Here is a 26,962-nt window from a genome sequence, read left to right on the forward strand (position 1 = left end):
CGACTTTTGCCTCTAGTAAGCTGGTCTTTATGCTCTGATGAGCTGGGCGTTCTAGAGGCAAACTCTTCTCTCTCTGGAAAACAAGAACCACTGTAGGGGCACGAGCTATATCATTTCGTATGCCTTTTTTTCTGCCGGGAAGTTTAAGGAGGCAGCTAAACCAGCTGAAAGAGGTATCAGAGCATTACAGCTTTGAAGCAGGAAGAACACTAATATTATGTTATTGACGAGGTGTCTTGCACACATTGCTTTTTACAGTAGGAACCAGCAAGCTTTATGACTCACCAGACCACATGAATCATTCCAAATGGTACCTGTTAAGCCTATAACCATAGTCAAAGACTTATTTTTTAATCCAAACTGTACAGAAATTCATCTGATAGAAGATCTGCTTCCCATGTGATTGTAGCTTTTGTGAATGATGCCAGATTGGCAAACTTTGAGACTGAAATAATTTCATTGAAGAGTTCACTGCAGTGACAACTTAAGAGCCATTTCCCCTCACTTCCATCAGAATTCCTCAAAACTTGTTTAAATTGGGTTTGAAATAAATGATAGCTTTTGAAAAGGACACATAGGCTCACTGAAGCCTGAATGGACAGGAAACTTATTTCATTCAGGTCACTAAATAGCTACCAGCTAGTTCTATTACCAACCTGGACTGGATGAGGTCCAGCAACTATGAGATGATCAATGGCATTTTGCCTCATTGCTAAATGGTAAAGTCTAGACAGAGGCACACATGTAGTCTTTTCGTATTAAGACAACTGGTATTACCAGTGAAAAATATCATATATGAGTACTGTGCTAGCTAATAACACAGGCCAGTACTTATTAACTAATTTTAAAATAAATATAAATGTTGTTTTTCATTAATTTTATACACAAAACACTCATCCATCAAACACAATACTTAGTAAGAATATTCATTTATGTTAAAAGGGAGAGCTCATCATTAGCTCTTAAATTCAAACCTAGTTGCTGCTTTTTTACCTTCCCTCCTCCTGCGTGGTGACTCAAACACCCCCTTTTTTTTTTCCCACTGCGTAATCTCATGGATCTCACTATACTGTCATCTTTTCAAGCCTTCACACATTCAGTCTCCTTTGCAGTTCCTGCTATCTTCCTAGCCCAAATTGATAAAATATCAAACTGTCCCTCCTCCCTCCTACAGCTTTTACTTTACACATGACTGTTACTTCCATTCACTTTCCTGCCTTTCTGAAATAATCCTCTTTCTTCCTATTTTCAGCACTTGGATTTTCCTATCTTCTGCTCTCGTCCTGGATCATTTAGGCATTCCCCTATTAGTAGCTTTTATTCCATATACCTTCATTTCCACACAGTTTTAAAAGGTATTTTTCCTTCCAGTATATGGATATAGCTAAACTACCATTGATCAGTTTTGCTCATAATGCTGCAGGGTTCTTGTTTCACATTTGAATTTCAAAGGATGGTATAAGCAGAAATAATTATTGCAGTTCTCCTGCTGCTGAAATGAGGTAAAGGTTTCCATTTTAACAAGTGCCTCATGACTCAAAGATGATAAGAACTTAATTCCAGCTGAAGCCAATAAGCAATAGGTACTCAGGAACTGAAATAAAAAGGTAAAACAATTTTGGAGGCTGCTTAGAGACAGAAGGGCATTGGTGATTTATCTGACCCCAAGCACTGAGTTAGCAGCAAATTCAAAAACTGGAATCCCTTGCCTTGGTCCCTACTTGATAGATTATTCCATATTTCCAAATCCACAGAATACAGCAACATGGCCTGCGAGAGGCGAGATGGCCATTGGCTTGTGTCATGGCAAATCTTTACCGAATTCAATCCAGTGACCGCGAGGCAATGTATCAATGGTTGAATGGTAGCTTGTCTAACTGCAATCTTCCAGATGAAGTAAATGTTCAGTGCTCGCATTTTTATATTGGAACTATCTGAATCTCAACATTCATAGTTCGTTTGTGGCTCTACAGATTAGGATTATGTGACACAGACACTTCAAATAGATGATGCTCCATAGTCTCAAATAAAGCATGCTTTTTAAAAGCAATGGAAAGGAAATAGCCCTTGTATTCTGTTTTTGCTTTTGTTTTTGTCCTGGTGGTTTGCTTGTTCAGATAAAGGGCATATCTAGCTTGTTTTTTTCAAAAGAAACTCCAAAATCTCCTCCAACAAATTATTGCAGATATCCCTCAAATACCCTATTTAACAGATGGCTGATTTCTATTATTTTGCAGCTCGTGTCATATGATAATTTTTTTAATCACTCCAGAACCCAAAATTTACTGGTCAGTAGAGCAGAATGGTGCCTGGAGTCTAGTCTGTTTAAGTACAGGGCAAAAGTCCAGCCTGGGGCAAATCTCTGAATGAATAAAGCTCAGGGCTATAGCCATTTTGTCCAGCGGTAGCAGTTTGGCTTTCAAATTTGTGGTTTTAGTTTTCCTTCATTGTGAGGCTGAAAGTAAGGCTACACCGAGGGGTGTAAAGCTCACTCCCAATCTTCAATGTATTGGATGTGACTTAATTCTGTTTGACAGTCTTAAAACAAAATTTGCTAAGTCAGAATGTCTGAACTGAATGTGAACTCCTCCTTAAAATATTAGGAGCTGAAGAGCAAACAATCTGGCATTAGATCATTTCTACTCATTGAGGCAATTGTAAAATGAATGTTTTAGTGGCAACTGATGATTTCATCACAGCAAAAATACACAGCCTCTAGTCTAGGCCAATTTACTAGCTTTGCATGACACATAACTGACAGGTCTGATAGCTAACACTGCTTGGCAAAAAGAGACATACCTTATTCATGTGAATTGTTAGTATAATTTATTAAGTTCTGATCATGTGCTTGGAAATGTCAGAGTTAATTTAGGAAACAGTTACTGCATCAAGGCAATTGCAATATATGTTATAGATTGCAGAAAGATGGAGGCGGGGGAGAGAGAGCGAGAGAGACAAATCCAGCTGGAAGACGGATTCCTGGATTAATAAAAGACAAAAGGGAGCTCTATAGTCACCAACATACATAGTATTCCAGCATACGCAGGTGGTAAATTTTTCCCCAGAAGCTCCATTAAGCTTGTATTTTAGAAAATCATCTATTTTATTCTGAAGTCCGAAGTGACAAGTCTATGAGCTTCTATGGCAATATAACCCAGTTATCCTGACTATAAAACAAGTGCATCATGTTTTGAGGCTGAATACCAAGTTCAACTTCCAGCCATTAGATCATGTATATTTATTAACAACACTGAAAAACAGTTTGCTACCAGCTCTCTTCTCCAATGGTAAGTATTTCCAGATGGTAGTGTTTACAGTGACACAGTTCATACTTCATTAAAGTAAATTTTTATGGTCAAGGAGGATGCTAGGGCTTTCCTGACATAGGTTCTAAACTCTGAGGCTTCATGGAAAAAAACAACCAACTTTTTTATTTTTTTTTTTAATAAGCCATTTCTTTAAATACATAAAAGAGAGGGTTTTCAAAAGCATAAATTTGCATTTGCACCCAACTTCTGTTCACTGGGTGTCCAGCTGCCTTCTGTACCTCTAAAAATCTCCTCTTGTACAGGGAAGTTGTATGGGTGATTCAGTTTTGTCATGTGAAATGGTTTTGATTCATCATGATGACAGCAAGTACTGGAGATTATGTCTGCATGCCTTGTAAAAGGTGAAACTGAGCTTATCTAGAAAGGTGGAGCACTGTGCACCCAGATGATCTCATATAAACATAAACAGGCTGAGGACCTTTAGAGATCTTATGCCATTTATAACTCATCTTCAAATCCCAAAACTTCCCAATGTTATTGGCAACGTCTAAGCTTGCATCAACACACTGTTTGCCCCAGATCTCCCCATCAGATCCTGCTGTGACAGCATTTTTGCTTTTCTCTGTTTTTCTCTAGGTTTTTTGGAGCCTTGTGATCTGCCAACCTAAGAAGGTGTTGACAGGCAGCTTACAGGGGCAGCAAGTTTGTGGTAAAATGAGATCTATTGCTTCTTCTCCAGCCCCGTGGCTGTTCTTTCAGGAAGAAAATTATACTTGGCAATTTCTTATTGAAAAATTCACTGGGGCTATTACTCCTTCTGTTGTATTCTAAGTATCTGCAAATACATTGATTATTTCTCCCCAAAGTTTTCACTGAAAATTGGCCCAGCTTCTCTATATTCCCAAATATTCCTTGAGTTCTTGAATAAAACTCTGAAAGGTCTGCATTGAATAGTTCATTAAGTATTTGAGAATTAATTTCAGCTGGTTTCTAAGTATCTCATTTGTCGAAGTTCTAATTTGGTTTTGCCTTAGTCCAGTTTGAAGAGTTATCTCTTTGTTTCTTCATAACTGCCCTAACTGGATGATCATAGATCCTTTTTTAAAGCAGACAAAAGCAAAAATGCACTAAACATTTGAATTCTCTCGGTCTCACTTCTAACTAGTCTTTCTTCCAAATGTTTAGGAAGCAAATTTATTGCTTGGTTTTCTATTCTCATCAAATATTTTCTTGCTACCTTTTCTAATCCTTACTAGTTACCATCCACTTTACATCTTGCCCTTCTGACTGTCCCAAAATTTTACCTAACATTTAAAAACTTTTAGGACTTAGGTTGTTATAACCACAGTAACTTGACTCAGCTCCCACTTTTTCAATGTTGATTACTTGAGTTTCGTATCATCAAAAGGCTCTCAAGTACCAAGGTTCATTTCTTACTACAGTCACTATCTTTTCTTTTTTTACTCTCCTCTTAATACTTTTTCTTAAAATAACAGCTACCACTTCTGAATTAACTGCTACTTTAAAACTTGCTTCCTGTGGGATTTTCAACATCAGCTGTGAATGCACAGCAGACTGCTTTCGAAGTTCATGTCATTCTTCTGAACTTCCTCATTCCCCTCCAGCACAAAATCATAAACTTTGCCACTACACTATTTGGTCACTGAAGGGCAAATTGTGTTTCATTCTCCCATTTTCAGGCCATTCTTCCTTACTGGTCAGAACAAAAGCTGGAATTATACTTGCTTTTTCCATATTGCCCACCAAAAAGATTGATGAATGTTTAGTCAGTTTGGATGGGATCTATTTCAATAAAGGGAAGTCATGCCAAATTCTCTATAATCAGTGAAAAGAAATTGAGACTTTTACAGCAAAATGGTCATCTGACCTGTGTAAAATGTCTACTTTAGGGCAAGGTAAGTTGTACTCCAGAAGTGGCTACATCTTTCTGTTGGCTACAGAGGGAGCCTAAAGGGTTATATGCCCTGCACTTCCCAATATTAACAAAGCCTGAATTTCGATTAATCCACTATTTGCTCCTAAGGAGCTTTATCCACCTGCCCTTCTAGTTGGTGTGATCCTATTAACATATGACAGCACCTGTGCTCTCAGCTCCCTTTCTCTCTAGAGATTTTCTTTTTACAGATCTGTCACATTTATCACCTACCACCATGCAGAAGTTATCATTTGGATACATTTCAACACATTCTCCCTTGATTTTCAAGCAAGTTCTACTCCTTTAAAACAGTCCAATCATGTGAATTGATCATCCCATTTAAGTCACTGCACTGATCATATACTGACATTCCCAATGTATAAGATACAATGCTCTACACATTACTTCAAAGCTGGTTTACATAGCTGTATTTTTCCTATTGGCTTAGGAGGATTAATGTTAAAAACATAAGGGCAGACTTTATGGACAAGTACAGCTAGAGGCCACAGAATTTGATAAACTCTCCTATGCCAGAGGACAGAGTCATGTATCATCCACACCACACAGGGAAGTAAGCATCCTAAGATTATGATCGGTGCCTCTGCAAAAATAAGTCTTGTAAGGCAAAGGGAGTATCTGTTATAATCCTAACGCTATTACACAAGAGTCACAAGCTGATGCTCCATGGAGAAAAGATTCCAGGCCCTATAGAGATGATTCAAATGTTTTCCAAGCCAGTTGCAATTTGGAAAAAAAAAAACAACCTGAGAAGCGAAACCAAATGGTATTTGCCATTTTTCTTAGTTTTCTAACTAGGGAACAAAATGCACTCTTTGCCCTAAGTAGTTTTACTGCTTTTACCATGACCAAAAAGCCATTTTAAATTAGAAAGCTGAAAGCTTCTCTGCACTAAAGTAAGGGAAGTCAATCTGAAGGTCAAGTCTAACTGTAGCAAATATAAAGCATAAATATTTGCTATAAATAAGCACAGAGTCCTTCCACTCTATCCTGCTCTATATGCACACATTTTGGAGTAGAAATTGGAGAACATTATATTTTTTCAAATGCATGTTGTATTTTGCTACAGATGTGAGTGAGAAGGCGGGTAGGAGTTGTGTGGGAGGAACTAAGGAGAAAGAACTGTTTAAACTGTTCATAAGGGAAAGCAAACATCTCACAAAAAATCACAGCAGGATGATGCACAGACACAAGACAAAATCTGATCAGTATAAGAGGTCACCTTCCCTCTACAAGGGAGACAGTACTGAAGTGAGATGCTGAAATACCAGCGTTGCAAACTAACCGTATACAATGTCAGTGACAGAAAACCCCACAGAATACCTCTGGTAGCCCTTTCCCAATGCATAGTTATTTGATTCTCAGAAAGTAGCAGGGGAAAAAAGATACTGTCTTTCCCCATATACAAATAGATCCTGGTACTATGCTAGATGAAGAAGAAAATCATACAGAATTTGCTTAACTTCGTTCATCTGATTCAGGTTAGATGGGAGAGAAAACGGAAGCATTAATGAGTACTACCTGCATCTTCGCTGTGCAGCCTGCTCTTTTTCTACACTTTTTCCTCTTGCTGTTGAGCAATTACCCTTCAGGAAACTTGTTTTATTTCCTTAAGGTAACCTGTGGGATGCATTGCTTGGGAGCAGCAATCTTGCTCCAGAGCAAGCAGTCTCCTCTTTCTCTTGATTCTACTTTCAGGCTACCAGCCACGCTTCACCCTGCCGTTGTGAACCACAAAGTACTAAAGCATTTCTACAGGAGGATGAAATAAAACTGGTACCGCTCTTATGGTCCGCAATTTTATTTTACTTTTCTTTGTGATGAAACAAGCATGATGGTAGCTGAAAAGCAAACATATATTATAAGGGCAACACACATGAAATGTGAGATTCAGTTTAAGACACCCAAAATATAGACACACACGCATGTGATAAGTGTTTAAGCTTAAAGTCAATGGATACCCGATCAATACAGGCAATAAAGCCTACAGAGCGATTCAACTCACTCTACACATTTCATAGTTGGCCAGCTGAATCCTTCTCTAGCCTCCATTGACTTTAATGGCAACCAGACACCCAGCAAGCATGTAGGTGTCTAAATTTAAGTATCTTAATCTGAGTTTTAGTCTTGTCCAAAGACAGAAAATTCAGTAATTTCAAAGGTTAAGATTCAAATGCTAATACTTGCTGTTACCTCCTTATGGCTATTAAATCACCTTAATTCTCCCTTTACATACATTTTTAACTCGGTGCAGTCTTGTGGAAAATTATAAAACTGTTTGAAAAACAATGTCACCATAAGAATTCCAGGAGCAATATGCACTAATTATTTGTGTGTATATTGTAAATCTGAATTTTGATGCTGAACTTGCATATGTAAACTAACTCTCTGTGCTTTAGGTACTGTACCTATAGATAAAGTTGCCGATCTGGCACTGTCAAAGCACTGTCATGCTTTGAAGCATGCAGGTTAAGACACGTAAAATAACTAGGTATGTTTTGTCGTAATTTTGATTTGAGATTGTAAGGCAAAAAAAGATGCGGCAATTTTTGTTTAAATAGGACCATATTCCTCCACCTGCCTTCCCAGGAATTTCCCCTAAAAATGACAATGTATTCAGTATGTACCTCTTTCCTAAAATTATAAGATTTGTACTACTTTCTGTCAGCAAGGATGTATGCACAATATGTGTGGCCATTTTATGCATATGGCTCTTGGAAATAATTTTTTCTCATGCAGGTGATTTTAACTAAACAACACTGGGCTCCCATTGCTGTTTTAATAGGCAATATATCCCTTGGCATTGGAAGTGGAATTTTAAACTGCAAGAATGGCATCAAGGAACATTACATTTTATTTTTATTGGAGACTGCATTTTCCTAACAGATGGAGAACTTGGGGTTAGATCAGAGTTCAAGCAGCCTCTAAGTCTGGACTTGGCCCAGACTTCTCACATGATTTTAAACAATTCAGTTAACATAATGGCACCTCATTTCTACTGCTCTAAAATTAAAATAATACTTCCCATTGATATTCTGAGCTGGTTCACTTGGGTTATACACATCTGTGACAGAAGTTAATCTGTATGTACCTAGCACTTCGCAAATCAAGTCATGATGTCAATTAGTACTCAAAATGCTACCTGATAATATTTACATTACACTTAATAAGAGGGCAATACTACAGGGAGGGTTATATTCTCTTATAGTGATGAATGTACACTGGTGATGGTACGCATTACTACATTTTAAAGACATTCAGAAGTGAGAAGGAAAATGTTTAGTTTGGTGGTAATTCACAAGAGAGTAATGAATTATAGCAAGAAGAAACCGACATTAAAAAAAATCCTACCGTTTAGGGGGAAAAACCAGCTTATCATGAATGTAACACTATAATTCATTTTTTTTGCTATTTGAAATATTTTACCATTTGAAACATAACATTTTCCATTACTCTTCAATTTGCCTTCAGGGTTCAGATAGTATTCATTTTGTCTCTCTGCACAGAAGCATTGGGAATATCAGCCTGCTTTCTGAAGCAAGTTTTAAACATTTCCAGCCAATTAACTGCAAACAGAAAAAGTCTATCACTGCTTTTCCAAAGCTTTTAGCCAGTTTCCAAGGGCAGATCTCTGTCATTACTCATCCTGCGCTGCCATCTGGTGGCATTTGGGAAAAATAAACTCAACTGTCACTCGTCCGTGGAGCCAAGGCTGCTGCATAACCTCGCATAGAGCCAGCCCCTTGAGGGCTGTAGGCTTGGACCCTTCCCGATCACATAACAGAAATTAGGCAGAAAGAGAGGCAGAGAGGTTAGGGGATTTGCCCAAGCCTTGTGGGCTGACTCTGGGATTATGGATACATCCAGTGTGTCACCCAAAGTTAATGCATATCGCTAGCTTTGTTGGGTGCCACTCATGGATTTGCAGTCTCTTTAAGGTATTTTTGTAGGTACCTTCCCAAAGGTGAGCATACACATCTCTCAACCAGTCAACACTTTGCCACATTCACAGCACAGGCATGAATTGGGAAAGTGCTGTGATCCTCTTCTTCCACGCGGGAGATCGAGGCTTAAAAAAATAAAGCATCTTGCCTAAGGTCACATAGAAGGACAACAGCAAAATCAGAGAATTAAGCCCAGATCTCCAAGGTTTAAATCACTTACTATGCTTCCTGTCTGAAAGAAATTTAACCAAGCCTGCGTTAATTAGAAATACTACCTTTGAGGGTACTATTTGTTCTTGGTAAATCAGATTTGTCATGTTTTGAGAAACAAATGGGAAAACTATTTTTGTAGGGAAATAAGTGTTTCTGAGGGATGAGACAAGAAAGAATAAACAGAGAGAAACAGACCTACTTTGTGCAGCCCTTATAAAATTAAGGTGTCTGGGACCCTTCACCAGACAACGGTCTAAAATTAATCAGGTCTAGAAGTAGCCTGTGCATGAAATGTGTTTCATTTGACTATGGAAAAATGGATTCTTAATAGTCATTTGTGACTAAATAAGTCAGAAGCGCCTGACTTGGTGATTGCCTGGGGATATGCATGCAGTCTAATTTAGTAATAATTTCCATCCCTCTCTGCTCAATGAACGAATAAACTACTCTTGCATGACAACTAAATGCTGCAGCAACACTGGTAACTTTAATTAGAACTTATGGAAAACACTGCTATAAAACAGACAAAAATCTGATTTAAAAATTCTACTGTGCCAGTATCCTACAGTGCTAAATATACACCTGCTTAAAAATAAAGGAAAACAGACTTTTAAATTTGTCTCTGAGATGCTGGATTCCTGAATACTATGTACCGTGAAAGGCTTTGATCTCATAGTGCTCTTTCAGTCAGACTTATTTTGCTGCATCTAGCCAAAGAAAAATAAATTGCGTAATTGTCCTGAAGAAATTTCCATTTCTGTTCGTCAGGTTTCTCATCTGTGTTTTTCTTGGCACAGGCATTTGCCTTCCTTATCTCTTCATGTTGATAACCTTATAAGAGTCTATTTTGGTTTTCTTCCAGTTTCCTACAACCCTTCTACTTGGGGACATCTCTAGTGCAGCTAAACATCTTTTACTTGCCCTCTCTCAATTTTTTTTAAACCATTTTCAAGGAACAGGTCTAGATAAAATAGACTATTACGGTCCTCACAACTTCAGGTTACCGCCTCCCTTTGGTGTTAACAAGCCAGATTTTCCATCTATCACAAAACAGCCCTAGACACCTTTTCACACCAAAACTTTGAAACGTGGAAGGTAAATTTACTTTTCGTAGAATAGGCCAGTGGCCAAGAAACTCCTCAGCAATGTTGGAAAAGCCGCTCCAGCTTCCTCCTGAAGGGATTTAAACATTGACCAGGAAAATGCCGTGTAACCGTGCCACAAACGGTCCAGGCTAAAGCCATCCTCTACCCCGAGGCTAACCAAAGCGCAGCCAAGGATGCAAGATTTGAGGGACAGAAAGCACGACAGCGGGAGTGAGTGTGACACCGCAGCCTAGTGGGTCCATCACTCATCTGGGATGAATAATTCCTGTGTTTCAGCTCTTTGCCTTAAGGCTATTTATGTATTTTGCATGAAACAGCCACAACTGTATCAATTTGGGATAGTTTCTTTTTTCTGTAAGGCGGTATAAAGTAAATGGATATTTAACTACATTTTCAAGGCTTTCATTGTCGTTCAGAGCGCTTTACATTCAGATTGTTTCAGTCAGATGCTCAATTACTTGACAGAGCTTAAAACATAAATGCTCTGTTTTTTAAATGTGTGCTATCAATATATACATGAAAGAAAAATTAAAAAGATGTTTTTGAGACTAAGTATGCAAAATATAACCTCAGGCTACAAAGCCTTTTATCCTCTAAAATTTGAAAATGAATTTCTGAGTGATCATCAAATTCATTAGAGGCACAGAGCTAATTAACATAACCTAATTAATCTCCCTCTTGTATTGGACCATTTGCTAAGCAGTTTAGTGCACACTAGATGGCACCCCCAGTCTAGGTGATTTCAACGTGCTGCTTTTTCTCAGCAAAGAAAAGCTGAAATTAATTGAGAAATATCTTTGGCCTCAGTAGTGCATTTTGGGCAAAATGGAACTGGATGATGGCCTAAACTGGGAGATGCTGAGGTCTGCACTGTGTTTAGGTCCTCTCTGCAGCGTTGCCATACTGTAGATAGCATTAAGCAGAGAAAAGTCTCATTCTGAGCTAAGTGCAAGTAACACCATTAACAAATGCTATAAAAACCAAGAGCAAATAAACAAAAAATTCAGTGATAAACTGTTTCCAGCTTGGATTCACGACACGGAAACCAAAAAAGACTTCTTTTTGTGTCCTGTTGTAGCATAGGCAAAGAACAAGATTACGCAGTTGGTCAGCAAAGCCCAACACAAATACTTACAGACAAAATTTGATCTCCTCGCTGCAGTTCTCCGCTGAGATCAGCAGGCCCGCCTGCTAGGATGAAAGACACGAAAATGCCTTCCCCATCTTCTCCTCCCACAATGTTAAAACCAAGTCCTGTGGAGCCCTTGTGCAGGATGATTTTTCGAGGCTCTCTGTATAGAAACAAAATGATAATGTTTATCCATTCAAAACTCTTAGTATGTACACATCTCTCAAGGCATCTTAAGCATACTATATTTTGCTTAAGACACAATGGCCTGTTATTGCCTAAAGAAACCACTTAACAAATGAGATAAATGTGTTAATTGGAGAACAGATAAGGTAGGAATTAAGCAGCATTATTTTTTTTTCCCTTCATGGTTGAATCCAAACATCTCTATTAATTTCAGCCCACTGGAGCCATCTTCACTAAGTGATGGGTTTATTAAAAGACAAACCAAAACACCGAAGATATTTTATAATCTAATTTATAGCAATACTATATATACAAGTAGAATCAATCGTTACATGGTACCCTTTTTATTTTAAGTTCTAATCTTTCTTTCTGAACAAAGAAAAAACTCAAAACTCGAGGCAAAGCAATGGCAAGTCTGTTTGATGCTGACAGATTTGGAGCAAATAACAATTGTATGATCAAGCTAATAGAGCAGAATCTCATGAAAAACTCTGGTTTGACATTGTCAGGAGCTGGCAATTGTAAAGTCACACAGCAGCTTTATCACTGAACCAGACCAAGGGATATCTGCTTTTGCTTTACTAGTTTAAAAAGTTGTTCACTACGATGGAAATCGATAAATAATAACAGCCACATCTCACACAGCACTTTCCATCTGTAAACTGAAAATATGCCCCAAAGGATGTAAACATAATAACATGCATTTTACTGATGGGAAAACTTATGTCCAGAAAGAGATGACTTTCCTAAGCAATCAAGGTAGCATCCTTCAGAAAGTGTCCAGGTATTCCAGTTCCCAAACTCTACTTTACATAGAAGGCCTCAGATCAGTCTCTCCCTTGGATATACAAGCACACACAACCGTATGTACATACACCCACCCCCCCATTTATTGGTACTTACCCCATTTCAAATCCCTCTAACAATTTACTTTTCAGAAAAAGTGTAAATGGTGTTATATTAGTATGTGTAAGTCTTAAGCTTAGCCCTGCAAATACTCACAAACACATACATTTATGCGTCTGTGACTCCTCACAGAGAAAGATGTTCTTCTAATTCTCAATTTTTATAAAAAAAAAGTTACCATCAAAGTGAAAATTGTAAACACACACACATCATCTACAGAAACGTGCTCCAGAATGCTTCTTGTAACAAAGATCCAATATTTTCTGTGTACTATATAACAGTTCTACATCGTATGAATGGCTTTTTCATTTCCATTTTGTTTTTAAAGAAAAGAAAAAAAAGGGAGAGAGAGAAGTGATTACTTGAGGGATGTCTTATTTGATGTGAGTTAAGTCTTATGGCTGTATACATGGAGACTCAATCTTTATGTGGTAATTCCAAAATCAGTAGGTGTTTGTTCATCTTTCCCCAGTGCTAATGTTCAGTGTCCCCAGCTTGATCACGATCTTTAAATAACATCTCAACTTTCTGAAACTGAAGCTTAATATTTTTGAAAGAAAAAACTAAAGCATTTTTTAATAATATTTTTAAAGGTGATTGTAACCTTTAGTGAAAGTATTAGTCCTACTCCATATGGTCCTCCACCTTGCAACCTTTTCTTAACATTGTATAGTCAGAAAACAACCCTTTAAAAATACAGCTGTGAGAAAAAGACGTATTGCCATGAGTTTGTATGCTCTTGAAGTATTTTTAACCAATCAGAAAATAAAGTTTGTTTTTTTTTCTTTTGGATCGTTGCTGTTGAATTGCCTTGTAGCAACACTTTTAGCACTTTCTTAAATATGTGCAGATTAGACATAATGTAATCCAGTTCTAAGAAGTCTAAACAGGTTTTTAATTAGGAAGGGTGGCCTGGGGGTTGGAGCAGAACTAGGACAGCAAGCTGGAAGCATGGATTCTTTCCCCTGCTTAGCCCATGCGCTGCTGAGAGATCCTGGGAAGTCATTTGTTCTTCCAGCTTCAATTTCCTCATCCACAAAATGATACGGTGACACTTGTCGTCTTCGAGTCCTACACATCAAAAATACTTTGCAAGATGAGCTATTGCCGTTACTGTTTACCTGAATATTGAGGAAAAGGAGGCAGTAAAGTCAAACAAATATATCTGCATCCTCTGCTGGCGAGAAATCCGGAGAGCTCTTGTTCAAAATGAAACCGAGTATTTCCACATGACAGGCAGCTTGGATCAAATAGTTGAAAGCCAGTGCTATGGGCAAAACTAGGTCAATACAACTGGGTATCTACTGAATAGTAAGCTGTGCAGCTCAACAAAAAGTTGGCCTAGTTATTAATCCCTGTCTCTGATCAAGTCAGCAGATTTATGCCTAAAACGCTGTCAGTGCTGTTTTGTAATTTTGGCCTTTTGACAGCAAAATTCACATTCTGCTCTTGGATGATTATGTTCAGAGGAAGCTCAAACAATAACGGGGAAATGTCAGAAGCCGTGATTAGAACACAATGGGGTTTGGCTCCTGCTCTTTAGCCTGATCAGGTCACTTTGGTCATGACTCAAATGTGGCTGTATAGAGACTGACCAACCATAACATCTCTTCGTATTTCTTTCATATCTGAGTATCCTGCAGAATCTGAAAAGTGGATTCAAGAATACACAAGTGGTGTTGTCATCATCATTGAAATAACCTGTAGCCACGACTGTACTGCAAAACCTGCAGGAAGTAGGTGGTATATGCCAATTCACCGTAATACAATAAGTAAGTTTTTTGAAATACATCTTTGTTCACACTTGCATAGTGTACTTAGTATGAAAATGAAAAAAAAAACTTATGACAACAATAAAGCTTTGTAGCACGTTATGAAATGAAAGTAGGAAAAAAGTTTCTTAAGCAAACAAACTACAATACCAGCCACTGACCAGGTAATCTCTTAAGAGCAATGCAGAAATGAGTTATCTGTCAATGCTTTAGCCACACTCAAAGAAAAGGCTGAGGATGTTACATATTTATTCACCTGGTATAAAAGTTTATAGTCGACTCTTTTAATATGATAGTTAAGGAGATCTAAGAAAAGGTCTTCCAATTTTTCTTGAGTATCTGGGAAGCAACATTAGGAAAAACTCTTTTGCCTCTATTAAAATTCTTTATGAATGTAATTCTAATATACATGAAAGAACTCCAGCCAGAATGCAGATAAATGCTGTAAAGGAGGTAATGGAATCAAAGACTTAAAGATAACACGGTGATGGGAGAGTAGGAAGTGAAGGAAAAGTAACTCAAATGTGAATGATGTTTTCTTGCAGTAAATGCACTCAGTAAAAATGTGTAGTTCTCTGCAGAAAACAGTAACTGAGGCAAAGGTAATTTCAGGGTAACTTATTTTAAAAGCTCACTGTTTTATTTGGAGACAATAGGTGGCACTCTGTAGCTACCTAGTAAAAAGGACCAGTCTAACATCCAGCGTTTCTGAAATGCATGTTTCTGCCTCCAGCTTTAACTACTTATCACATTTACAATTTCTTCTGTGATAAATTCGGCTGAAGGTAAGTTTCTAGGTGCTAACAAAGCGTACTAGCACTTTAATTCTGTGTGTGCATCTTTTATGCCCTCCTGCAGCTTTGTACCAAATACAAACAGAGAAAAGCAGCAGGGGAAATCAAGCAGAAATTAGAAAGGAGTATGAGATGAAAACATTCCTGGACTGGCAGAAGGCAGCAGAAGGGGAAAAAAAAAAAAAAAGAGCAAAGAAAAGAGAGAACAGGATAAAGGGAGACAGTGCATCTGTAAAGGAGAACAGGGAAGGAATTAAAAAGGTGGAGAAAGACGAAAGGAAGATTCACTATAATAGAGCCAGAAGCAAAGGAGCAAATGAAGTGCTGCGATCCACACAAATTTACAAGCTCAGAAATCAATGGGAGAATCAATTTGGATGGACTTGGTTACTTGCTTCAGGGAATGCATCAGATCAGATTCTGTGAAGCACATCATAAATTGCAGGCCTGATATAAAAGCAAAGTATTATTAAATTAATATTTGAAACCAATAAGTAGTAACAAATCAGTGTGGGTAGAACTTCGACACTTAAGAAAATTTATCCTGACATAAAAATGTGATTAACAAAAAGAAATCAAAAAAGTGAAGCGTTTTTCCTCCTTAACACTTTTTTTTGGTTCATGTGTGGTTTATTTGTTCATTATCTTGAAAATAGCTAAGTGTTTTGTATCTGCTACAGTTGTACTGACTATTTGTTTTCATCAGTTTACTCTTTTACAATAAGAAAATGACAAGACCAAAACTTGAGTATCCCTATCATTCTTCTACAGATTGTGAACCCATAGTAATTATAGACTTAATTTAAGAGATTAAGAATTGGACTGATAAATGAAGGGGAAGAGCTTTCTGAAAACAAGTAATTCTTATAATAACTAACTCAAAGAAAATCAATTTTTAATTTGCTTATTTTGTGCTCCTGGCTATATTAAAGAATACTGTCAGTTTTATTATTCATCTCACACTGACACAGCTCTGTCTTTCTGGTTTTTTTGCACCGTCTATAAAATTGGGGTGTTGACATGATTTTAAGCTTTCTGGAACATCTACAGAAATACTAAGCACACTGGGTGCTTTCAAATGTCAGACCCTAGAGTCTTCTTCAGTTACATACAATCAAAGAGGTATCCCAAATCAGCAGGGACTTAGAAATATGGCTTTGATCTTGCTTTGGCTGCAGCTTTTTTGTTCTTTTGGTGGGGTTTTTTGGTTGGTTGGCTTTGGTGTTTTTTTTTCAAAAATGCTGTTTGCTTCACAAAGGATATTGAAATCATACATGCATTCATGCACATGCTGATTTGGTGTTACAGTAACACACAACATCGAAAGCCCAGAAGAATATTTATTTATATTATTGTGTGGATTAAGGTAGCACCCAGGATCCAACTAAGGCCCCACACCCTCCGTGCAAAGCACTACGCACATATAATGCAACAAAAAACATTCAAGCTACTTAAAGTAGCAAATAGCAGGAGGAAAAATGGAAGTAGAGAGAAATTGTATTAGTTGGTTAAAGTCACACATTAGTAAGTACATCAGGGGAAAAAAAACCCTAAATCTAAGGGATCAAAGCACCCTTCTCTTGAGCAGCATGGTGTTTGGCTTCTGACAATTCCCTGTGGGAGCACTGAGCTGTGCCTGCTTAGAGTCAGTTGGCTAATCAAGCTATTTTTCAGTACAATACTTCTAGTATTCCTCTCATGCTTCAAAAAATTCTGATAAATAATTGCATGTTTATTTCAGACAGCCAAAGGGCATTCATACTGGAAGGACCTAAAAAAGGTAATCCAAATAGATTGAGCATTCTTCACAGCATTTAACACAGAAAGCTCGGATGGGCAGAGAATGTGCCAGCGTGTATGATGTTTTAAAACTGATTAATCACACAAGAGAGAATTTGAAAGCTTAAGCGGCTGAAGGCCTGGAATATGCACACACACCTTTTTAAAAGACTTTGAAGTTCAGGCAAACCCAAACTTACTCGGCTTATTTAAATTTTCCTTTATACCTTCTGCAACTCTGCTTCACAACAGTTTAGAGGAAAATGTATCTGTACTGCTCTCACCTATTGTTTTACTACAATATCACTTCTGTGGCATCTTGGCTTTTCCTTTTCCCCTTGTTATTCCCCTCAGGCTTGGCAAAATCTTTCCATCACGATGTGAAACAGCACTACCCCTCACCTTCCTCCCCAGCCCTCCCTCTGATCTACCTTTGTTGCGAGGTTTCCAAACCACCGCGACCTGGCAGCGGTAGGGAGCTGGCAGACTTTCCTCCCTCCAGTCCCAAGCCCTTCACCATCTCAGAGCCCAGGAGAGGCTGAACACATCGGTGTTACCCATCAGCGTTGCATCTGACCCAGTGAGGTCCGATCCCTGATTTGTGACTTTAATTATTATTATCAAGATTTCAGTTACGATCGACAATAACAAAAATAAGGAAATCTTCCTCTTATCTATTACTGTCACATTGAGCATCCCAGTCCAGAGGGGTAACTTTGCCTTCTTAAACTGAAACAGCATTTTGGTCATGTGCAGAGCATTCATTTTCATTACCTGTACTGAATCGTGACTTATTATTTCATTTTACTAAATGTTGATACACTAACAACTAAGCACTCAGCCTTTAATGAGACGTTCCTTTATCGTGTCACATAGCAAAATATTATTTTGCTTACTACAGTTAGCCATAAAGTATTTTATCTGTTCATTTGACTATGGTTTCCTTGGCATTTCTTGTTGACTGAATGTTGGCATTAACTGTAGAAGCAATACTTTATCCTAACTTTAATACTGACTACATTTTTAATGCATTTGTTCTGCAAACATCATGTCTAACTTGTCACAAACTTTGACGTATATTTACTATGAGGGAACCTACAGGGAGCCAGGCTTCAACCTGACTGATGCATGCATGAGTGCACTGGCTTATACATGTGCAACCTTATTCGTTTTGTGGGAACCCCTCTGGACTTTAACAGGCTTCCATTTTGTCTTTTGTAGAGAAATTAAAGCCTGCACACCAGGCAATGTTTTCTGCTTACAGATAGCAACACTGAATTGGCATATAGGAATAATCTCTTATTTGAAAAACTGGTCTATATTTTTACCATGACACCTCGTATTTACTTTAAATGCGCAGGAGTATGTCTCCTAGATTTGAGAAAGCTCATTGATTTCTAGAGCGACAGTGTAGGACAGATAATATGCTCTTTATCTTTGAAAGGGAGATGATTATTCCAGTTCGCTTCTTCATTTATACTTTGTCTCACATAAGCACCTGTCTCTCTTCCCTGATCCAGGAGGTGCATTATTTATGTGCTAATAATCAAAATAAATCCTGAAAACTGCATCTCTCTTCCACCTGCTACACCCAGCACAGACGACTCCATACTAGAAAGGTTGCTTTGTATCCTGCTTTTAAAAACTATTGGTTCCATATTGAAACCACTTTTCTATAAGCTATTACTTACAGCATTCGATGGCTCTATTTACCATGAATGCTTCAGCTTTAGGCAACCTCAGTGCACTGTCAGGAGACAGGAAGTATTCAAAGGCTAAGAGAATACCTAAAAATAGCAGTGCCTCTAAGCCATGTTTCGAAATATCAATACACACAGTCCGTTAGTAGCAAGCATGCAAAATTACTTTATATAAGACACTTTTGAAACACAAAGCGGTCTGTAATATCTGTCCTGTTCAGAATAAAAATTCTTACCCTTAGTCATGGTTCAAATGCTGTTTATTTACATATAAATATTTATATATATGAGAGATACTCAATCACGTTGATAAATTTATTTAAAATTTCCATCAAAACACTCTTGATCAAGTAAGTTGAACAGTTTCTAAGCAGCTCAGCAGAAGAGATGACTGGTAGCATATAAAATACAATTTAGTCTGAATGTCAACTGCAGAGAGAATAGCTATCACACACCACTGACTTTATAACTTCATGCAATAGTACAGCAGGATTTCCAAATAACAGGTTTTAGTTTTCATCCAATATTTTTCCTATTTTGAAGACTCACAATTAAAATTGTTCATTAAAACTGTTTCAAAAAACTCAAACCAACAATATTTTCAAATTCGAATATTGTAGTTTTCTTGTTTTTAAATCATGCAAATAAACCATTAGGAAAGTTACTAATTAGATCACACTAACAATGACATCAAGCACCTGTGAAGTTCATGCTTTTATACACATAATAAATCTGTTGACCTCATGTACAGTTATTACTCTGAAGAATATATGGCTTGAATATAAAGAAAATTTAATCTTTAAAGACATCTTTATTTTTTTCACCTTGCTACTCGTATTTTTGCTGTACATTAAGTCCACAAAAGCCCTCCCTGAAAAAAAAAAAATTGTTTTTATGTATGAATCCATTACCTAGATGAAAAAACTATTGAAGTTTTTAAAAAATCTATTCTAGCCAGCTCAATTATCACATATTCAACAGGGTGGAAAAGAATAAATGCCAGCGAATGCAATTCCCCCTGTATTTCTTTAACCCTCCCATATTTCATTTCTCCTTTACAGGACCCAATAATTATATTACTGCAGTGACTACACAGTCAGTCACACAGAGCCAGTATGCAGGTCACAAATCTAAGTGTGTGCTAGGGATGCCTTGCAGGTAAAGCAGCTATTTACAAAGTGCATCTCAAAGGCAATATAATGACTCATCTAAATACAGGATTCCACTGATGGCAACCCAGTTCCTAAAAGAGAAAAGTAACTTTGTTTTGACCTCAAATTGTATTAGCTTAAACATACTTAGCAGCATGGACTTCACAAAAACATTAGAGTAAATCGAGCTTTAACATAATGAAATATTTAGGGCTGAGCTGATTACTTAGTTTTGCTCAGCGGTGTAATAGGCTAACAGTCCCACTTTCCTATGTGAAATGAAATATGACTCAGTGTAAGTTGATTAGTAATAATTACAAGCCAGATATTCTTCTACCTCCTGAACTGCAGGAAACCTGTAACATCAATTGCAGATTTCCTGCGCTCTAATGATTCATACACAATACATGCAAGTTGTCTGCGTGGCCAGTACAGATTCTGCAATTTATCTAAAAATTCACATAGACAGATTGATTTCCAAATTTATGTAGGATTTTAAACCTACAGGAGACCTCCTGAATTATGGAGTCCAGTAGACCAAGTCAGAGACATCATAATAGAATTTCTTTCCTTAAATCTCAATTTAGCAAATCCTTTTTTTCTTTTTCCCTTTTTCTTTTTTTATCCAATCACCATTTTAACTGATAAACTTGTTCTTGAAGCTCAGTTTTATTTCAAACATCAATTTATTCATGAGTTCATGATTTGAGGAAAAGACAGCAGAATTTATTATGACTCTCTGTTCACTAGAGAGAGAGATAAAGAAAAGAAATCCAAAATGAGGGTGTTTAAGCACTGAGCCAGGTTGCCGAGAACTTGTACAATCTCCACATTTGGTGATAGTCACAGCTCCACTGGATGAGACCCTGAGCAACCTGATCTAACTGGAAATTAGCTCTGTTTTGAGCAAGAAGGTTGGATGATGAGGGCTTCTTTTATAAAATTACCTTCCAGATAACAGCCCTTAAGCCACAGGCACTTTTCCTGTAGCAATTTCATTATTCAGTCTTGTTTTTGATGAATAATTACTATAGCTGTCCTACACGTTTTAAATAAAAACTTACAATCTTAGATCTAGGTACGAAAGAAAAAATTGAGACTTGTGAGGAAAACATTTCAGGCTTCACTTAGGAGTGGATTATTTCATGTATCTACCATTTTATTTTCTGACTGCACCACAGTAAGGTTGTAACATGAAATAAAATACAACAAGATGACATCTTTCCTCTGTGGAAACTTTGGATTCTCACTTTTATCACAAGAAAGAAAAGATTTGAAATAGGACCTGAGAGCAGCCAATGACAAGTTATTACCCAAGCCTCCAAAATATTTCAAATGGTTCCACATTTCTATGGGAGGGGAGAAACAAATCTAATATTTTTTGTAAACTACACCAGTCAATGCAACCAAAATCTGTGTTTCAGTGTTAAATATCAGCTTTTCTAATACTGTAAAATGCAAGAATATTAACTGTGGTTGTGAATTATTCATATTTTACCCAATTATTTTTGTTAAAATGGAGTCAGTTAAGTACTCAGAGCTATGCTTCTACAATTAACACATTAATATACACAGATACACACCAGCACAGGATTATTATTCTCTATCAGTACTTCTTCACCCTTAGTTCGGGACACCGCTTTGTCAAAAAGAACTCATGCATACATTAAGAAAATAGAGTAAGCCTTCACTGGGTATTTCCATGATTAGTGGGAACCATTTTACAGCTAACACATGTAAATATTAAGACTAGTCAAGCGAGATGAATTGAAGAAATTGTAGTTAATGTATCTCCATGACAGATATTCTCATCTCTGTGAAAACCAAACCACCCAGTGTAAGTACCTAGAAAGGATCAGCACTAATTTGAAAGTATTTATTTCTCCATCTCACAGACTTAAACACTGTGGGATGCAAAACCACATCTAGTTAACAGCTATGAGTATGTGGGTAGTTCAGTGTCTGGCTTAGTGGTATCTGAGAGCTCTACAGGCAGCTTCAACAGAGGAGAATCATCTTACCCTTCCACAGAAATGGTCCGCTGCAAGCTCACTGTGGGTGGACGTGTTGCAGTGCTGTGCTGGGAATGACTGTATGACCAAGGAAGAATAAAGAAAAGCGTTTGTTAAAGAAATAGAAGTTTCTCTTGTTCTTATTGTCTCTAGCAGCTTAGCTAATGCCAAAATGGAAATAACAATCAGATTGTTTTACACTTGTCTAAAGCATTTTGACTTCAGTGGTGCTCATCTATTCAACAAAGGGCTCAAGCCTGCAATCCCTCTTGTTTAAAATCAGGTTTCGTTCCTCATTAAGAGCAGATAATGAAAAGAATAACTCCCCCTTATCTTATTCTTTTAAAAAAATACATATATACACACACAGTTCAGTGACTTATAAAATAACTTGGATGCTTACTGTTCTGCTAAATATACTAACCATAAAACACAAAGTTAATTTCAGAGCAGGAGGTAAAACGGTAAATGATAATATCAATCTAATTCTCAGTGTTTCTCAGGCAGAATGCTCAGTAAAAGAGGACATGCACTGCTTATAATTGCACCATAATGTAACTTCGAATTTTACATATTTCAACCAACTTTCAGTATTTCTACCAGATTTTAAGTAGCTTTGAGTTTTTCCACATGAAATTTTATCAAAGACACAACATTTAGAAAAAAACATGGCATTTTCTAAGCAAAACACAGACTCTCTGAACGAAAAATCTTTTTGATCGAAAATCCAGAGGTCTAATGGCTTCTCACATGTTATGTTGTCATGACTAAGGAACCTCAAAAATAGTTATTATGTTACAGAAACCAAATAAATTACACAGTATACATTAACTTCAGTATTGTACTATTGCATAATAGTATTGCACCACTACTATTCATGTTAATATAAATGGATAACAACACAGCATCAAAGGAATCTGTGATAGTAAATTGCATTCCTTACCCAAGACAATGTGTTTTTAAAAAAATAAAAAAGCAGAAGCATCTGGGTGTTATCTTCTTATTACTTTAAATGGCTACATCACACAGTGAGGCCCAGTATTAATAATGCAAAGTACACATTAAAAATAAATGTTTAAGTTAGTTTTATATCACTGATTCTACTAACTGCAGATTTTGTCTGGCTTTCAAGCGTCATATACAACTTGAGCTGTTTGTTCAGAAGAAGCACAGCTTATTTTCATTAAAAGCTAAAACATTCCACATTCGTGAGCAACACATCTATTTTATATGCATTTTATCCTGTAGCATAGCCAATGCTGTCTGTCTGACAGAAGAGATGTGATTTTTTGTGTAGCACATAGAGTTGTAACACACAATATCATGCCACAGGACAAACAAAAGACCTACTACCTGCTGGTATTTCCTGTTGCGACCATTGTTAGCAAAACTGCTGGATCCTTACTCTGAGTATTTTAGAAGGTTTGTGGGAAAGTATATTCCCCTTATCAGAAGAACTGCAGAGTTTTTAATCTGTTTTATAGCAAAACATCGGATGTACAGGAGTATCATGAGTCTCTGGCATCATAGTGTGAACAGAATAGTTGAGTTGGACAAACATTGCAGAATAATGTTTTATGAATATTGGTTAAAATTTCACATTAAGTTTGCATCTCGCAAATTACTTAGGATGCATATTTTTAAACTACCCTTTTTTAGTGTTTATGCATTTTTTAAAATTTAAAGTTTAGGTTGTGGCTTGTCTTCTGTCCCTCTCCCTCTACAGATCTCAAAGGGAACATACATCCTTACATTCCTGTACTGGTTTCCCACACAAAATTAATATGGAAGAGAACAGCCTCTCCCCTGAATTTTCCCCCTGTGTACATGAGACGGAAGTGGCGCAGCAGAGCCATAACTCCTCCACCTTTTCCCTGTGCCGCTTGACTATCAAAAACTTCAGTCCCTGAAGTTGCATCATGAGATGCAAAAATTCAGCTGGTACAAGGAACAAGAATCCAGCAGAGAGGAGGGACGACGATGCATGTCACGGCCCTCTAAGTCACACTCAACGTAGTCAAGGTCTGTTTATAAGAGAAGGATGGCAAAGCTGTGTCTGAGCTATACTGCCCATGCCAAACCCACAACGGAGACTTTAAACATACAGCTCATTTTCTTGCAACAGATGCTACATATTTTGTGGGGAAAAAAGATCTATTAACAAGGCATGGCAAGACTGCAACTGAAGGTTTCATGCAGGAATTGGATTTGTTTCACAAATGTTGTGTAGTGTTCTGTTTTTCAAAGGAATGTTGTCATGAGAAAGGGAAGCTGAGGAATGACAGCTGATATGGCACTTTGCCTTAAAATATTTAAGCCATCTCTCCCTGTTTCAAGATCTCCTCCTCACTAGAGCCATGGCATACTGTTATGACACCATACCTACCTCCAACCACAACTGGCCAAATTGGCTTGAATTCTGAGAGCTTTGTTTCTTTTCCCCCAAAAGATTTCAGCATTGTCCTATTTTCACTACAGCAAACTTACTTATATAACTCTGACCAGCTTCAAAATGAGCAAAATTATGACAGCATTAAAGGTAGGACTTTCAGCTGCTGAGTACTGAAACCAAATAATTTCCCATTTATCTACAGAATTAGTAACTGAAGACGGTCACAAAAACTTATTGAATAGTAAGCACTTGGGGATGCGACTATGTTTGGATGTTGCAAATAAAAAAATGGGCTATATTCACCAAAGTAATTTACTGAACAGTGAATTAATGCTCCTGCACCGGAAGATTCAAAGCGAGGAAAGGGACCAGTCTGATCACTGTAATAGACTCTGAGTCCCCACAGCGATACTGCATTTTACTGATGAACTCAACTACCTTTGCGGATTGATACTTAATGCAGGCTACTTTGTGCAAAACCTGAAGGCTATAACCTCTCTATTTCTAAATATTTAGTGTAATGGATGAATAAGCACTAAGAATTTTGTCATCATACTATTAATAATGGCCTTCACAGAATTAACGAAAACTCCTAGTCTTTATAAAAGATCTCGCTTTGACATCACACACTTTTCTTTAATATGGAACAAATTACCTTTCTGAACATTGACCTACCTAGATCTAAAGCTGGTATTGGCTGCACTCTCATAAATTTATTACTGGATTTCACTATTCACTATGTTAAAAAAAATCAGACATCTTTTTATAAATGCAAATTGTTATTGTTTAAAACATATGATTCCTATTTAGAAAGGTTGGTGAAAATGCTATTTATGAACTTTCTAAGGAAAATCATCGTTGAAATACAAAATTGAAATGAAAGCAAACAACATTTCCAGAAGTGACTAGGAGCACCATGTTCCTTGATTTTGGGTGTCCAGTCTAAAATACTTCCAAAACCCTGCTTTGCCAGAAGAAGATATTAATCCCTTTCAGAAAATCAGATGTGTAACATCCCAGCAGAAGAGACCCAGAGCTCACTAATCACTCTCCTCAGCCACCTGAGAAATTGTGCCACGCCACCACATGTGCTTGGTAGTGACCCTCACACAGGATTGTTACGGCTGGGGCAAGAAGCAGCAAATCAATCAAAGGATTATCCAGACAGGCTGGGAAAAGAAGAATATTCAGAGGGAAGAGCAGATTCTTGGGAAAACAAAATATATTTCAATGATGGAGTGAAAAAAAAGAGTAGGATGGCAATATCATTTTCTATTATATCAGATGCTCTATTAAGTATTGTAATCCCATAAGAAGTATGAATTAAAGCAGTGATTTCAATTCAGCATTCTCCTGAAATTACCAAACCACTCAAGCACTAGATGTCATCAGTATGCCTCACTGGAATGACTACCTTGTTATGCAAAGCTGTGCAAGGAACCTTATACCTCACTCCTTCCAAGCAAGGGGCTCAGCTATCAGCAATATTCCACTCATTAGAAACCCCTTTCCAAACCTAGGTATTTGTGACATAGAGTTTAAATAAGTCCTCAGCTTTTTTCATGAAAATAATTCATAACTGGTGGCATGAAAACTCATTTTTTCTACATAATTATAAAAATCAAGTTTGATGCTCAGTACGAGCTTATGCCTTCTAAAGTATTGTGATGAATACGATGACAGTTGAAAATCAAAAATGCACTTTAATCACTGCTTGACACAAGTGGTTATACAGTTGGAGACAGAAATAGCGGTCTGGTATCATTCCTAACTGACTTATTTAAAAGTTAAAGCTCCTGGTGGCTTCTGTCAAAGTGGTGGAACCAGCAGAAAGAAGCCATTTCCATCACATGCTTAATACACTCGTGCATGTGTCATGTTTTTTGTAGCACAAAAGAAAATAAAACTTCTGAGTTACTGCCACCAACATTTTCTATGATGAATGCCTACACATAGACATTTATATCCCTATTGAGATAAGTAGGTAAGTAGCGTATTTTTACACACACAGATCTAAGTATTCAAAGTTCAACATTTAGGCTTATAAAGATGCTACCCTTTCTCCAAAATGATACAGAATGAATGTGTCAATAGTTTTAATAATATAAAGTAATATTTCAATATGCTACGCAGTACAACAGCCACACAAGATGGGTTTTCCCTGAAGAAATGAATCTCAAATCCTGTAAAATACCAGTTTTAACTTAATTCCATTTAATTTTAGTTCATTGAAGACACAGTGAATATATTATTCTTGTAAGACAATTCATATCAGTGAAGGAACAAGGAATGAGATTCTAGATGAATAATAAGGGGCAAAACAGGGAGCAAAGAATCCAACCTCTCTTCTTTAATGGGTTTAAGTTGTTTTTTGTTTTAAAGCTATTTCTTATGCAAGGCATGCTATTTGTTAAATACTAAAAATAGAGCAACCTGCTGTCAAAATATTTTTTAAATGCTTATTATGAAAATAATAATGTCAATAAGTATTATAGTAACAAGAAGGTGAGTAGCCAGTCTCCTTAGTTTTAGTTCTGTTCTAGCCTAAGGATGCTCTGAAGGCACTTCTGCTGTGTGGGTGATGCTGAAACTGGAGGCAGCATCATAAACCCTTCTTCCCCTGAAGGGACCACATGAACTACTGCCTTCCCTTCT

The 26,962-nt window shown here is 37.2% G+C and overlaps 1 protein-coding gene across 35 annotated transcripts in view; it reads right to left on the reverse strand.

Annotated features, from left to right (window-relative positions):
- DLG2 (discs large MAGUK scaffold protein 2) overlaps positions 1–26,962 on the reverse strand; it is a 1,026,767-nt gene that overhangs the window by 222,370 nt on the left and 777,435 nt on the right. For all 35 annotated transcript variants that reach the window (XM_030042410.1, XM_030042403.1, XM_030042402.1 and 32 more), the window contains 2 exons: positions 21,925–21,993; positions 11,622–11,778 (listed from right to left, as the gene is read on the reverse strand). In XM_030042410.1, the coding sequence (XP_029898270.1) occupies positions 11,622–11,778; positions 21,925–21,993 (226 nt within the window). The remainder of the gene's footprint in view (positions 1–11,621; positions 11,779–21,924; positions 21,994–26,962) is intronic.

Source organism: Aquila chrysaetos, chromosome 19 (genome assembly GCF_900496995.4).
Source record: "Aquila chrysaetos chrysaetos chromosome 19, bAquChr1.4, whole genome shotgun sequence".
Taxonomy (NCBI): domain Eukaryota; kingdom Metazoa; phylum Chordata; class Aves; order Accipitriformes; family Accipitridae; genus Aquila; species Aquila chrysaetos.